This window comes from Lontra canadensis, unplaced genomic scaffold, assembly GCF_010015895.1.
Source record: "Lontra canadensis isolate GAN:19392208 unplaced genomic scaffold, GSC_riverotter_1.0 scaffold32, whole genome shotgun sequence".
In the NCBI taxonomy this organism is placed as follows: Eukaryota; Metazoa; Chordata; class Mammalia; order Carnivora; family Mustelidae; genus Lontra; species Lontra canadensis.
The window spans coordinates 19,654,444-19,670,339 of NW_022631026.1; the positions used below are offsets into that span (position 1 = coordinate 19,654,444).

General features: G+C 40.3%; 1 protein-coding gene across 6 annotated transcripts in view; it reads right to left on the reverse strand.

Annotated features, from left to right (window-relative positions):
* ASXL2 (ASXL transcriptional regulator 2) overlaps nt 1-15,896 on the reverse strand; it is a 143,767-nt gene that overhangs the window by 18,548 nt on the left and 109,323 nt on the right. For 4 of the 6 annotated variants that reach the window (XM_032866984.1, XM_032866981.1, XM_032866987.1 and 1 more), the window contains 4 exons: nt 14,341-14,456; nt 10,234-10,363; nt 9,090-9,233; nt 1,097-1,260 (listed from right to left, as the gene is read on the reverse strand). In XM_032866984.1, coding sequence (XP_032722875.1) covers nt 1,097-1,260; nt 9,090-9,233; nt 10,234-10,363; nt 14,341-14,456 — 554 coding nt within the window. Of the gene's footprint in view, nt 1-1,096; nt 1,261-9,089; nt 9,234-10,233; nt 10,364-14,340; nt 14,457-14,541; nt 14,641-15,896 lie in introns of all 6 variants that reach the window. The other 2 variants (XM_032866986.1, XM_032866983.1) reach the window with 2 other exon arrangements.

Consider the following 15,896-nt stretch of genomic DNA (forward strand, 5'->3'; position numbering starts at 1 on the left):
TTCTCCTCCTCTGCAATTCCGCTATTCTCCTTGGTATTGAATCTGCACTTGGTAGGTGAACTTGGTCCTGGCTGGGTTTCTTGTTGATCTTCTGGGGGAGAGGCCTGTTGTAGTGATTCTCAAGTGTCTTTGCCCCAGGCGGAGTTGCACCGCCCTTACCAGGGGCCGGGCTGAGTAATCCGCTCGGGTTTGCTTTCGGGAGCTTTTGTTCCCTGAGCGCTTTCCGTAGAGTCCGGAGGACGGGAACGAAGATGGCGGCCTCCCAGTCTCCGGCCCGGAGGAGCAGAGAGCTCGGGGTCCCACTCCTCAGTGCGCCCTCAGGGAACAGCGTCCAATTACTCCCGTCTGCCTGGCCTCCGGCCGCGCTCCGAGCTCACCGAGCCTGTGACCGGTTCAAGGTAAGCCCGAGCTGTGAGCTCACTCCTCGGCTCCGTCTCTGTAGCCGGCTTCCCTGTTCTAATACCTGCGAGCTCTGCGACACTCAGACACCCCGATCCTTCTGTGACCCTGCGGGACCTGAGGCCACACTGGCCCCGCGTGGGCTTCACCCCAGTTAAGCCTCTGGAGCGATGTCCCTCAGTGGAACAGACTTTTAAAAGTCCTGATTTTGTGCTCCGTTGCTCCGCCGCTTGCCGGGAGCCGGCCCCTCCCCCTGGGGTCTATCTTCCCGTCGCTTTGGATTCACTTCTCCGCCAGTCCTACCTTTCAGAAAGTGGTTGATTTTCTGTTTCTAGAATTGCTGTTCTTCTTCTCTTCGATCTCCCGTTGGATTTGTAGGTGTTTGCAATCTTCAGATAAGCTATCTAGCTGATCTCCCGCAACCTGTAGTCTCAGCTGCTACTTCTCCGCCATCTTGACTCCTCCCCCCATGATCTTGACATTCTGATAAGATTTTTCCTTTCTAAGACTTAGAGGGCAAAACTATTAAGAATACTTACATAAAAATATTCTTTTTTCTTGTTTTAGCACCTTTGATACCACTTCTTTTTAAGTATATATAAAAAGCTATTTTAAAAGTTTTAAGGAGTATTAAAGGGGATGTGAAGAAAGCTTCGGAAGGGTTTTTCAGAACTGCTTATGTGTGAAAATAACACACCTGTCGATCCACCTCTGGAAGCAGCAGCAGAAGTCGCTGTTGGCAGTCTCCAGGAAGGACGGAAAAGGTGTGCTTGTTGATCAGTGCTCGAAGGTTTGTATTCACCAGAATGGAGTCTGGGGTCTCAACATCAATTTCAGCACATTTAGTCCTTTTCATTTGCCCTACAAAACAGGGGGAAAGAATCATTTGGGCCTCCTTTACATTCTTGTTTCTATTTTAAGTATAGCTTACTCTGTAGTGCAAAAAAATCACAATTGTAACTACTTTAAATATCACACTGTGAAGAAGGAAAATTTAAAAGGGTTTTAGAAATTTCTTTAAGACGAACAAAAGCAAGGCATGACACATACACAAAATTATCAAAAAAAAATCCAGGGATGCCTGGGTAGCTCAGTGGGTTAGGGCTTCTGCCTTCAGCTCAGGTCATGATCTCAGGGTCCTGGGATCCAGGCCCACATCAGGCTCTCTGCTCAGCGGGGAGCCTGCTTCCTCCTCTCTCTCTGCCTGCCTCTCTGCCTACTTGTGATCTCTGTCAAATAAATAAATAAAAAATCTTTAAAAAAAGAAATCCGGAAAAATTCAAATCTCTATATAATATATCATACTGAGATCCGTTTTCCTTTGCCATCAGAAATTTTTCGTCGATTTTAATTCTGATTACCTAAAAATGTTTTAACTGAAGAGCTTAGTGGTGTCAAGAAACCTGGTCACTATCAAAAGGTTACAGTCATGACAAAAAATATTATAAACAAAAGACTAACTTGCCAAAAACATTTGCAAATCCTGACAAAACTTTACGATTCTTCATATTATAAGTGCATTTAGGGGCACCTGGGTAGCTCAGTGGGTTAAAGCCTCTGCCTTCAGCTCAGGTCATGATCTCAAAGTCCTGGGACAGAGCCCCACATGCACTCCCTGCTCAGTGGGGAGTCTGCTTCTCCCTCTCCCTCTGTGCTTCCCCCACCTCACCGTGGCTTGTGCACTCTCTCTTTCTGCCTCTCTCTCAAATAAATAAATAAAAATTTTTAAAATAAATAAATGTGCATCCACATGGGGTGCCTGGCTGACTCGGTAGAACATGCGACTCTCCATCTCTGGGTTGTTGAGTTCAAGCCCCACATTGAGCATAGAGCTTACTTTAAATCAATAAATAGGGGCGCCTGGGTGGCTCAGTGGGTTAAGCCTCTGCCTTCGGCTCAGGTCATGATCCCGGGGTCCTGGGATCAAGCCCCACATCGGGCTCTCTGCTCAGCAGGGAGCCTGCTTCCCTTCCTCTCTCTCTGCCTGCCTCTCTGCCTACTTGTGATCTCTCTCTGTCAAATAAATAAATAAAAATCTTTTAAAAATAAATAAATAAATAAATAGACTGGTAGGGACGCCTGGGTGGCTCAGTTGGTTAAGCAGCTGCCTTCGGCTCAGGTCACGATCCCAGCGTCCTGGGATCGAGTCCCACATCGGGCTCCTTGCTCAGTGGGGAGCCTGCTTCTCCCTCTGCCTCTGCCTGCCATTCTGTCTGCCTGTGCTCGCTCTCTTTCCCTCTCTCTCTGACAAATAAATAAAATCTTTAAAAATAAATAAATAAATAAACTGGTAGATTTTTTTTTTTAAAGTTTAAGGGCATCTATAAATCAACATGAAAAAGAAATATTACCATGAGAAAAATGAGCACAGGTAATTCATAGTTGACTAACCATAAACAAATCCTACAGTATTAGTATTTTTTTTTTAAGATTTTATTTATTTATTTTACAGAGATCACAAGTACACAGAAAGGCAGGCGGGGGGTGGGGGTGGGTGTGGAGAAGCAGGCTCCCCGCTGTGCAGAGAGCCCAATGCAGGGCTCAATCCCAGGACCCTAAGATCATGACATGAGTCAAAGGCAGAGGCTTTAACCCACTGAGTCATCCAAGCCCCCGATATTTTTTTAAATGCCCATTAAACCAATGAACACTTTTGTCTATCAAAATGGCAGATACTGCAATATAATGATGAAGCTACACACGGAAAAAGCAAAGACAACTGTCAAATACTGCTGATGGGTCCCAAATTAATATAATCTTACTGGAAGAAAATTTATAACAGATGGTAGAATTTAATGTGCAAGGAATCTAAAATCCAGAAATTTCACGTTTAGAAATACGTGCACAAAGCTACACAATCCTGAATGTGGATAACCTCCGCTCCTGGTTGAAGGTGAAGCAAAAGTAATCTCTCCTAAGAGGAAAGGATTTCCCTTAAGTTAGGCCCATAGGATCTTACAAATTAAAATCTAGCACTATCTCACAGAGAGACTGCCCTGACAAACCCAGACATTCTACCATGACAGAGTCAACAGAAACCAAAAATAAAAGGTTTAGACCTAAAAGTACTGCTACCACTGAAACCGTCAGACATAATATATTGAACAGTGCTGAATGAAATGATTAAAGAAAAAAAGCGTGTGACTGTAAAAATGGGGATAAAATAATCAGGAATGAAAACAATCAGGTCTCAGTAAATTCCACTTAATGATCAGTAACAGCAGCACCAAACACTTCTAGAAGCTTCACTAGTGCCAGGCACTATTCTAAACACTGATATGTGTTCACTCACTTATTTTTCACATAACCCTAGGAAATGAGACGCTACTACTGTACATTTCACAGATCAAGAAAATGAGGCTCAGACCTGGTAACTTGCCCAAAATTGTACTGTGAATTTCGAGTGCAGGAATTTGAACCCAGCACTGGGGGTTCAGACTCTGTTTTTATCACTGTATAGAGGCAGAGCCATCATAAAGGGCATGAACTCTGACTACTAAGTATTTAAGTTAAAGGTTCATAACAGAAACATAAAATACATACATATTTTCTAAAGACCTTTTTTTTTAAGATTTTATTTATTTATTTGACAGACAGAGATCACAAATAGGCAGAGAGGCAGGCAGAGAGAGAGGAAGAAGCAGGCTCCCTGCAGAGCAGAGAGGCTGATGCGGGGCTCAATCCCAGGACCCTGGGACCATGACCTGAGCTGAAGGCAGAGGCTTTAACCCACTGAGCTACCCAGGTGCCCCTAAAGACCTTATTTTTAAGTAATCTCTATACCCACTGTGAGGCTTAAACCCACAACCCTGAGACTAAGAATCACATGCTCCATACACCGAACCAGCCAGGTGCCCCCAAATCCCAATATATATCTTTAAATTTTTTATTTAAATTCAATTTAATTAACATACTGGACTATCAGTTTCAGAGGTAGAATTTAGTGATTCATCAATTGCATACAACACCCAGTGCTCATAACATCAAGTGCCCTCTTTAATAGGCAGAGAGAGAGAAGGGGAAGCAGGCTCCCTGCTGAGCAGAGAGCCCGATGAGGGGCTCGATCCCAGTATCCTGGGATCATGACCTGAACCGAAGGCAGAGGCTCTAACCCAATGAGCCACACAAGCACCCTATCTCTTTCGTTTTAAAAAGCTGCACTATATTCCAACATATTTAGCATGATTCATTTAATTACACACCCACCCATAGGTGGTTACCATTTTTTGGTTTGCATAAACAATTCTACAAAGGCTCCAGGGAATGAGAACAGCACCCTAGTTCTGCTCTCCCATATGACCGATGAAATGATAGTGTCAGCATTCCTTGAACAGTTTTCACCATTTGTGCATTCATTCTGTACATTCACATCAGAATCAAACTTTAATTTAAAAAAAGATGAATTTCTTTTTTGAGATTTTATTTGTTTGAGAGAGAGAGAGAGAGAGAGAGCGAGCGCGCACATGAGAGCAGAGAGGTCAGCAGGAGAAGCAGACTCCCTGCCAAGCAGGGAGCCCGATGTGGGACTTGATCCAGGGACTCCAAGATCATGACCTGAGCCGAAGGCAGTCGCCCAAGGCGCCACCGAGGCGCCCCAAGAATTTTCTAAAGAAAGCTCTATAGCCAGTGTGGGGCTCATAACACAGAGATCAAGAGTTACATGCTCCGCTGATGAGCCAGACAGGTGGCCCCTTAAAATTTTATCGGAACTCCTTAAGTGAGACTGAGAAATAGTAGTTGTAAATTATTCTGATCTATTATTGATCAAATAATGCCCAAGGATTTTTTTATATGCCTCACACAAACTGGCTCATTTCGAAAATTTAAAGTTTAAGTCCTCTAATTCTGGTAAAGTTGACCTTGGTTTTTTTTTAAATTTTTATTTATTATTATTTTTTTAATTCTTCCCACTTTAGGTTGCTGTATTCTATCATATTATACTTGAAATCTATGTTTTTTTTTTCCCTGACTGAATCTCATATGTAAAAATACATGATATACACTATTTTATTGAAGTTAAAACAAATGATACCAATGTAAACTAAAAAAGGTTTCATGTGAATTATCTATTTTTATTATTTGTTTTACACAAAATGTACAGCTTCTTCCATATACTTAAAAAATACTCATCATGAGGGCACCTGGGTGGTTCAGTTACCTGTCCAACTCATGATTTTGGCTTAGGTCAAAATCATGGGGATCAGTCCTGAGTTGGGCTGTGAGCTCAGTGGGGGTTCTGCTTGAGATTCTCTTCTTCTTCCTCTGCACCGCCTTCTTGTGCAGGTTCTTGCTCACTCGCTTGCTCCCTCCCACCCTCCCTCCCTCTTCCCCAACCTCTCTCTGAAATAAATAAATAAATACTTAAAAAAAAAAATAGGGGCACCTGGGTGGCTCAGGGGGTTGGGACTCTGCCTTCGGCTCAGGCCATGATCTCAGGGTCCTGGGATAGAGCCCCACATCGGGCTCCCTGCCTCTCTGCCTACTTGTGATCTCTGTCTGCCAAATAAATAAATAAAATATTAAAATAAATAAGTAAAATAAAAAATAAGAATTCTTGAAATATGTGAGCATGTGGCTGGCTCAGTCAGTGGAGCATGTGACTCTAAATCTCAAGGTTGTGAGTTAAAGACCAAGTTGGATACAGAGATTGGTTAAAAATAATAAAATCTATAAAAAAAAAAAAGGAGAAATAATTTCTTAAAATTAATTAATTTATTTGACAGAGAGAGACAGCGAGAGAGGGAACACAAGCAGGGGGAGTGGGAGAGGGAGAAACAGACTTCCTGAGGAGCGGGGAGCCCAACACAGGGCTCGATCCTAGGACTCTGGGATCATGACCTGAGCTGAAGGCACATGCCTAACGACTGGGCCACCCAGGCATCCCAAAGAATTCCTGAAATCCAAACTTGCCTTTCTGGACTGATTTAAATTTTAATTACAGTGCTTTTGGAAAATTACGCTACATTTGGGGATGTAGAGGCATTTCTGGTACCGCAGGAGCTGTGGCTCAGGTGCCCTGGCGCCTGCAGAGAGCAGAACCTATCAAATTTGTTCCTGCTCCCCAAGAACATGCTTAAGTGACAGGTAAGGCAGGAAAGGAAATAATTTAAAGATTACCAGGCACAATTTAAGAACCGAGTCAACAACTTGCTGCAGGTGCCAGCTTCTTTGCCTTACTGTCCTTGCAGCAGCCAGACAACTTCCTTGTAAAAGTTGGTTTGCTTCTGGGTGGATTATAAAATGGTGCATTTTTGTTAGAGGCAGTATCTGCCATAAACTAAGCATACCCTTTGATCATCAATTCCACTACCAAAGATTAAAAATATTCAGGGTCGCCTGGGTGGCTCAGTGGGTTAAAGCCTCTGCCTTATGCTCAGGTCATGATCCCAGGGTCCTGGGATCGAGCCCCGCATTGGGCTCTCTGCTCAGCGGGGAGCCTGCTTCCTCCTCTCTCTCTCTCTCTCTGCCTGCCTCTCTGCCTGCTTGTGATCTCTCTCTATCAAATAAATAAACAAAATCTTTAAAAAAAAAAAGATTAAAAATATTCATAAATTACATACTTATAGAAGGTATACTAATATGTCAAACCCAGAGCTTGATCTCATGGCCCTGGATATCATGACCTGAACTGAAATCAAGAGTCCGATGCTTAATTTGATTGAGCCACCAGGCAGCATTTTTTTTTGTTTTTTTTTTTTTTAAAGATTTTTTTAATTTATTTGACAGACAGAGATCACAAGTAGGAAGAGACAAGCAGAGAGAGAGGAGGAAGCAGGCTCCCTGCTGAACAGAGAGCCCAATGCGGGGCTCGATCCGAGGACCCTGAGACCATGACCTGAGCCGAAGGCGGAGGCTTAACCCACTGAGCCACACAGGCACCCTCTTATTTTTTAATAAATAATTTCATAAAAACAAGCAAAAAAAAGCACAGTCTGAAAATATTATTAATTCTGTTGTCACACTTAACAGCTTGGAAGGGGCTGGAACCTATAAATGGGTCTGGTATAAACTAATCCTATGAATTTTGTCAGCATCGCTGCACATCTTTTAGCCTCTACTCTGCTATTGAGATAGTTACCATCCCAATTCTTGCATCTCTGTATATGAAGTATTTTCTTTCTCTTTGGTTGCTTTTTTGCAATCTTCTCATTATCCTGGGTGTTTTAAAATTTGAAAGAATTTCCTTAGAACAGGTTTCCTTTTATTCATGTTTTTTTTCTTTTTTTTTAAAAAGATTTTATTTATTTATTTGACACACAGAGATCACAAGTAGGCAGAGAGGCAGGCAGAGAGAGGGGGAAACAGGCTCCCTGCTGAGCAGAGAGCCCGATGCGGGGCTCGATCCCAGGACCCTGAGAGCATGACCTGAGCATAAGGCAGAGGCTTAACCTACTGAGCCACCCAGGCGCCCTTTATTCGTGTTTCTTGACACCAATTATGAACTTTCATCTTTGGAATCTATGGCTTTCAAATCTCTGGAATTTTATTATTTCTTTTATTATCTTAACCCATCTTTCAATTTCTGTACTTTCTGATGGTCCTACTATTTTTTTTTTAATTTTTTAAAAGATTTTATTTATTTGTCAGAGAGATAGAGAGCACAAGTAGGGGGAGGAGCAGGGAGAGGGAGAAGCAGGCTCCTAGCTGAACAGGGAGTCCAATGCGGGGCTCAATTCCAGGACCCTGGGATCATGACCTAAAAGCCACCCAGATGCCCTAAGGCTATTCAATTTCTTAAGGCACCAATCCACCCGTCTGCTACTGGAACACAGCTGGGGCTGGAAGAAAGCTGTAGTGACACAAATATGCCTTACTACTAGCATTCTGGAAGCCAAGCAGAAAGATCACTCTTGGTATTTACATTTTTCTTGATCTCCCTGATTTCAGTACACTGTCTCATTATCGGCCATTAGCCATGGGTAGTATCTCTGAGTTTGAAGTCTGTATGGTTGAATTTCACCTCAAAAATAAACCACTTATCTCCTGCCAGGGTGAGGCATCAAACTGCTTCTTATTAACCTTCAAAAAAGGTTCTACCTTTCAAACCTGGACTTCGCCCTTCCCCGCTACGCTATACGAGGTCCTCCTATTCTTGACTCACTCTGGTGTTCTGCAGCCTCAGCTAGCTTGTTATTGACATCAGCTGCTCGGCATCCGGTTCTCATCAGAGTTTCTTTCTTTCTTTTTATTTTTTTAAAGATTTTATTTATTTATTTGACAGAGAGATCACAAACAAGTAGGCAGAGAGGCAGGCAGAGAGAGAGGAGGAAGCAGGCTCCCTGCTGAGCAGAGAGCCCAGATGCGGGGCTCGATCCCAGGACCCTGGGATCATGACCCGAGCTAAAGGCAGAGGCTTTAACCCACTGAGCCACCCAGGCACCCCTCATAAGAGTTTCTTGACACTGCTTGCTGATCTGTTGTCTCCTTGTTTTCTTCACTCTTATGAATCTGATCTTTTGTATTTCCATATTCCCAACTCAGTGGGATTTCAAAGGGAGCAGGAAAAAAGGGTCAGTTTACCATGTTTCATTATGAGTCCTTCTCCTTTTCTGTGCACAGAAGCAAGGCACAAATAATGCCGGACAAAACAACCTACTGCCAGAAAAAGAACCAAACCACAAAAGAGCTGATGAATTTCAAACAGAGTTGACAAATTAAGATGCAGAACCAAAGTTTGTAAATTAACTTACTTGTGTGGAGCCTGTCAGACCTCTGGAATGACTTCTTCCCCAAGCCTAGCAAGGGATTTTCCACTTGAACGGAACACGAATAGCTGGAGTTGGAGTTTTGAGGGCTGCTTGACTGCCCATCAGACGGCTTTCCTTCCCATACTGCTAAGAGAAAAGATACATCAGAGACTGGTGACACTGAGGTTACAGATAGAAACCATTTGAACAAATCATTCAACACAAACTGAAAGGAGTTCTGTGTGATGCAATGTGACCCTGCAAATGTGTTTTGAGTCTGCAAATTCAGAGTTAAAAAGTAAAATAAAATCACTTCCTTCTCCCAACACATTATTTGCTTCTGGTGGTAAACTTCCCTCCTAACAAAAATGCGAAGTTCTACAAGATGCCGTTTAAATTTGGCAGGTCCATATAACCAGCTTGGATCAAAACGAATGGATAATAAAATACAAAGTCTGTATCTAATCTGGGGATCAGATGAAAAGCAAAACAAAACAACAACAAAAATCCAAAGGCCTGTGTTTAATGGAAACGCAAATGTAACCTATGTTCTTAGGAAAACTTTTTATCTTTTTTTTTTCAAGAGCTTTATCATTTTTTTTTTTTAAGATTTTATTTACTTATTTGACAGAGAGAGATCACAAGTAGGCAGGGAGGCAGGCAGAGAGAGAGGAGGAAGCAGGGTCTCCGCAGAGCAGAGAGCCCGATGTGGGGTTCGATCCCAGGAGCCTGGGATCATGACCTGAGCTGAAGGCAGAGGCTTTAACCCACTGAGCCACCCAGGAGCCCTGAAAGCTTTTTATCTTTAAAGCAGAGAGCTGGTGAAGAGTTTAGTCTGAGTTTAGTCTTGGCAACATCATTTTGTAAGGTCACTGATTAGAGGCATCCAATATTACTGGGTTAGACATCTTGGAAGTCAGTCATTGATTTCATTCTAATGTGCCTATTTTGCCAATTTATTTTTTCCTAACTGCATGATGATTCTGCATAAAATTTTCCCATTTATCCTGAAAGGATTTATACTGATGATCTGGCAGTAATAGACTACGTAAAGAAACACAGTAACTTGAAAACAAATGATAAGGTATACAAATTAGAAAAATAGCCTAGAAACACTGGAAAGAGAGAGACACCCATGTCTGCCTACCAGGTTTGGTGGGTGCAGAGTCACTGGGTGCTTTGACAGTCTTCAGAGAGAGAGGCTGGTTGGAGGAGATGGACATGCTCGGCCTGCATTGCTGTTGCTGCTGCTTCTTTTGCTGTTGCTGTTTCAGAGCCTATAAGAGAAAACTAATTAGAAGCAATAAAATAAAATAATTTTTTAGTAATAACAGAAACTGAATGACTGCTGTTTAAGTGATGAGCAACATGATGATTATCCATTTTCTTTGAAAGCTCGATAACAAAGTAAACAAGAGACCAATTAAATACAAGCCCAAAATGATATTTAAGAGTCGGAATATTTCTTGGCAGTATTACTCTTGTGTATAAATATGAGAATTACTCACAAACATTTTTAGAACTTAAAATCACCAGTAAGGCATGGACTTTTCCATACTTGTAGCAGCAAAAAATTAAAGGTTTCCAATCTTTTCTGGAAATAAAATTCTCAGCCCTTCACCAAAAAGAGTACCATTTCCATTAGCTCTATGCAGAAATATAAATAATATTTAGCTTACATCTATTTCAGAGATGATACATTTGAACGATAGGTGTTAAATAATTACTTGATTCTGATCTCCTGTAAGAGTGGTTAAGATCTGGCACAATGACGAAATCCTCAGCAATTTACCGCAACACAGTAAAGAGAAGGGAAGGGAAGTCAGAAAATACTAGTTCTAGGAAGAGTACAGTTTCTTCTGGCTATTTCAGCATAGTTTCATTTCTATAATGTTTCTAGTTTATATCAAACACAACACTAAACTATTCAGAATGAATAAGAAGACAGCTTCCTAGAGTTTAGTCATGAAAATATGCAAAGACAACTTTTTAACACAAGGTTTAAAAAAAAAAAAAGACACAGAAACTAAGAAAGTAAAGCTACATTTCGGAAAAAGATTGGAAATCTATGACCTTGCTAAATTGCCAGTTTGAGCTTTAACCTTCAAGACAATCATGCAAAAAGAAAAGTGTGGAGTAACTGGCTACTCGGTTCCCACTGCTTCTTCATACTCATCTCCTGCTATGTTCTACAGGCATGGTCCAACAATGGATCTTGACCTAAGCTGCCAAAGGAAAAAATTAACTGAGTGATTCAGGGGTCTGGCTCACACTCACCTACAACATTTATAACAACCAAGGCAGGTGCACAATGTATAAAAAATTGTCAGTGCTGTCCGATCAATGATTATAGCTTCTCTCTCACTCTCTGCAATCAGCACAGAAAACGTTCATAGGCTTCCTGAGTGGCAGCCACTGGGTCTTTCCCTGTCACTCACAATATCCAGATATTTTAGGACAACACAAAATTTAACAGAACTATTTGATCTCATCTATTCCTGTTGTGATTGTGTAAATCAGATACCTGATGGAAAAGAGTAACTTACAGCCTCTCTAAGAACTGTACTACTTAGTTTTTTCCTCCCTCAGTAGTTTACAAACTGTTCCAAATTCTATTTTAAAAACAACAAAAACCTTCATTGTGGTAAAGGATAACTTATACTGAAATAATTTTTCTCACCTAACACTATAAAAAACATACACTGGAGGCAAGATCTTTACATGCCATGACCTAATTTGCAAACTTTTCCATACTGATATTCTTTAAAGAAAACACATTTGACTTTTGGTATTACAGGAAGAGTATACACGTCATCCATTATCTAACAAGATTTAGGAAACTATATGCCTTTTTCTTGTGGAAGAAAGCATCTTATACTTCGTAAAATCTTTCAAAGAACTTATAAAAATACAACTGCTGTGAGATTATCCAAGCAGACAGAAATTAATCCTATCAAATTTCTGAAACTCTTTAATAAAAGTGCTTTTGCTTTAAATACTCCTTTCAATACTTAAAGGCCCACATAATTTTTAAAACTTCAATTACATAGATAATACATGATTACATCTTTACCATTTAATTCAATCATAAAGCTAAACTCTCTTGACCACCAGTCTTGTCCCTTAATCTTCAGAGATAACTACAGTCAATTTATTTTTCCTTATTGAGCTTTTTTAAAATACTGATGTGTGTATGTTTCTATTAAAAATAAAATATTATTTTGTGGGTATGTCTTTATTTCTTATCCATGGTATCATGCTCTGCATGTTGGAATACAACCCAATTTTAGTGATTCAACATTCTAGTGTGGCGATGCTTCCATGTCTATACATATAAAACAATGACATTACAAACTCTTAATTTTGCACAATTACCCAGCATATAGAAATCGCATAATTTACGAAGGAATTCCCTGATATATAATTGGTTACTTGCAAGTTTTTGCTATTACAAACTTGAATGCAATTATTTTTCTGTGTGTAATTGGAATGTATATTTGTATTTTTCTTTTTTTTAAAGATTATTTATTTATTTATTTGACAGACAGAGATCACAGGCAGAGAGGCAGGCAGAGAGAGAGGAGGAAGCAGGCTACCTGCTGAGCAGAGAGCCCGATGTGGGGCTCGATCCCAGGACCCCAAGATCATGACCTGAGCCGAAGGCAGAGGCTTTAATAGACTGAGCCACCCAGGCGCCCCTATTTGTATTTTTCTAATCTATGTTCCAAAATGTTCAAATGCTTAGTTGTAGGGGATGTGCATTTACAATTTTAGTAGATGATCACAAGATTTCTTTCTGAAGTACAATAACTTATATTGCACCAGCAAACGACTAGTAGCCATTTTTCTATACACTTGCCATTGCCTGATAATTAAGTTCTTTAGTTTATACCAATCTGAGGATAAAAGTAAATCTGTCGGGGCACCCGGGTGGCTCAGTGGGTTAAAGCCTCTGTCTTTGGCTCAGGTCATGATCCCAGGGTCCTGGGATCGAGCCCCACACTGGGCTTTCTGCTCAGTGGGGAGTCTGCTTCCCCCTCTTTCTCTGCCTGCTTCTCTACCTACTTGTGATCTCTGTCAAATAAATAAATAAAATCTTTTTAAAAATAAAAAGTTAAAAAATAAATAAAAGTAATCTGTCAATATTCAGTTAATTATTAGTGAATTTGTATTGATCATTTGCATTTCAAAGAAAACAAGTTCTTTGAAAAGCCCGGTAACAGAGACCGATGACAAGTAGCACTGGAGGGAAAAAAGATACATTATAAATGTACAACACTGAGGAACAAAAAAGAAAATGTAAAGGAATACTGCTATAACTTTATGCAAGTATTTTTAAAAGTCAGATGAAATAGACTATTTTTCTTTTCTTTTTATTTTAATTATTTGACAGAGAGAAATCACAACTAGGCAGAGAGGCAGGCTGAGAGAGGAGGAAGCAGGCTCCCCACGGAGCCGAGAGCCCAGATGCGGGGCTCGATCCCAGGATCCTGAGATCATAACCTGAGCCGAAGACAGAGGCTTTAACCCACCGAGCCACCCAGGTGCCCCAGAAATAGACTATTTTTCTAAGAGAAATATACAAAAGAAAATTTTTTTTCCCAAAATTAGTTCAAAAAGCAGGAATCAAATGAGTAACAGATGAAACTGAAATGCTAAGAAAACAATTCTTGTTTTCCAAAATCTAGAAAAATAAGCGAGCTACCCAAGTTATTTTATTAACGCTAGAACTACCCTGATTCCAAAATTGTACAAGTATTATACAAGAAAACAGCAAAATCCAAGCAAAAATCTTAAATAAGAAAAATTCGTAACATATTAAAAAATACAAAAAAAAAAGTTAAAAAATACGTAACAAACCTAAGTATATGTTAACATTAGAAAATTCTAGCCATGGAAGTCTGTATATTAGCAAATTTAAAGAGAAAAGCTACCTGATCATCCCAATAAATGCTGAAGAAAAAATACCTGAAAAGTTCAACACCTATTCATAATTTAAAAACCACAAACATTCACACAAACCTCTTAGCAAATTAGGAACAAATAAAGAGCTTTTAAAACATGATAAAAAAAACTAGCTACCATAAACCTAAAACACACAAGTACATAAATTATTAAATCCAAATTGGGAAACTGCATGAAATTTCTCCTCAAAAGGACCTAATGCCCTTTCAAGAAATTTTCAGTGACTTCTAGAATCATGAATTTGTAATGTAGGAGATAAGAATTGATATACACAGATTAGCATGATTACCTGCTTTAGTGCCTTCTTGCTGTGCTTCTGTGACGGAGAAATGACTTTACCTGCTGGAATGGTAGGTGATGGGCAGCCTGACTGGGGAGAGGATGGCTGTGACAGTCTAGACGATACTAATGGAGAGAAAAATGACAATAAATAATGTGGTTATCACAGTTGGTATCAAGCACCATTCCTTCCCCAATCATATGCTGCTACCTGTATTAAGAACTGTGACCAAACACTTTTGGGAAGGATCTTCTTTTTGGAGTTCTACTGCAAACAGCCTCCCTTTTCAGATTATTTCCTCAGAAAGCTCTAGTGAAGGATGATAGGATGGGGAAGGGATGGGTGTTAGTATTCATTACTTTTCATTCTTTGATCTTTTCAAAAGATTGACTGAAACAGGAAGCAGAATATAAACCATGAGTCATCAAATTAGATAAAACCTGAGAAGATTCTAGAGCCTGCTGGATAGTATGTAGGTTCTTAACGTAAATCTAAAGACAACATGATATAGTGAAGAGCCCTGGGCTGACAGAATGGGTCCCGGTCTTCCCTATGTTTAAAATGAAGGCAGTAAGACCATTCTACCTCAAAAACTCTACTACAACTTTAATTCTTAACATTCCTCCATCTCTTAAACCAACAGTTTCCGGCCCACCAGTGGGAGAGGGTGCTTCGGGACTTCTCTCATGGAAGCAATGCACATTTGCACGGGTGTAATTCCTCTCTCCTTCATCACTACTTGTCTCAGACCTCATCAGAGCTTGCCCAAACCTTAGCCTTATGTAACAGTTTTCCCTTCAGGAGCCTATACCCTACTATACTAAAATAGCAATTAGACTTTTATGTTCTGTAAAGTTCAGCAGTACATTACTCATGGTAAGAGGTGACAAATAAAATGCTGATTCAGGTCCCTTAAAAACAGAAATAATAAAACAGTAATCCCTACTGTCAGTGATGACTCTGGAAGACTAGATGCTTCCTAACACCTCCGTTCCACAGTAACTGGACTGAAAAGGCCCGGATAGGAAAATGGCATCTCATGGCACGACTATAGAGCTTAACGACACCATATAAAGTATGTTGGTGGGTAGCTACCTGACATAACAATGCAGAAGCATGGTTCACTGGACTATACAAGTATGGGAAAACAGCTTTTCAACAGATTCTTCTAAGTCCTAAGAAAGGAATACATAGCAGATAACATTTAAAGAGGATGCCACAGCAGACGATACTAAGAAGGTAACTTATCACACTTGGCATGCCTGCCTTTGCACTCCCACCCTTACGAGCAGGTTTATCTATGGTAAAGAACTGACATAAAGGACAACATCAAGAAAAAATTCAGTGTGATATATTGTACAAAATACAAAAATAAAGATGGATAATTCCTGAGATAACTGAGCAGCAAAAAGAAACCACATCCTTGGTCTACTTATGTTGACCAATTTTAAAAAAACAACGGCTTTACTGATATAAGATTTACGTAAGATACAACTCACCTAAAGTGTGAAATTTCAATGGCTTTGGTTAAAAGTTGTGCAACCATCACCAGAATCAATATTCAC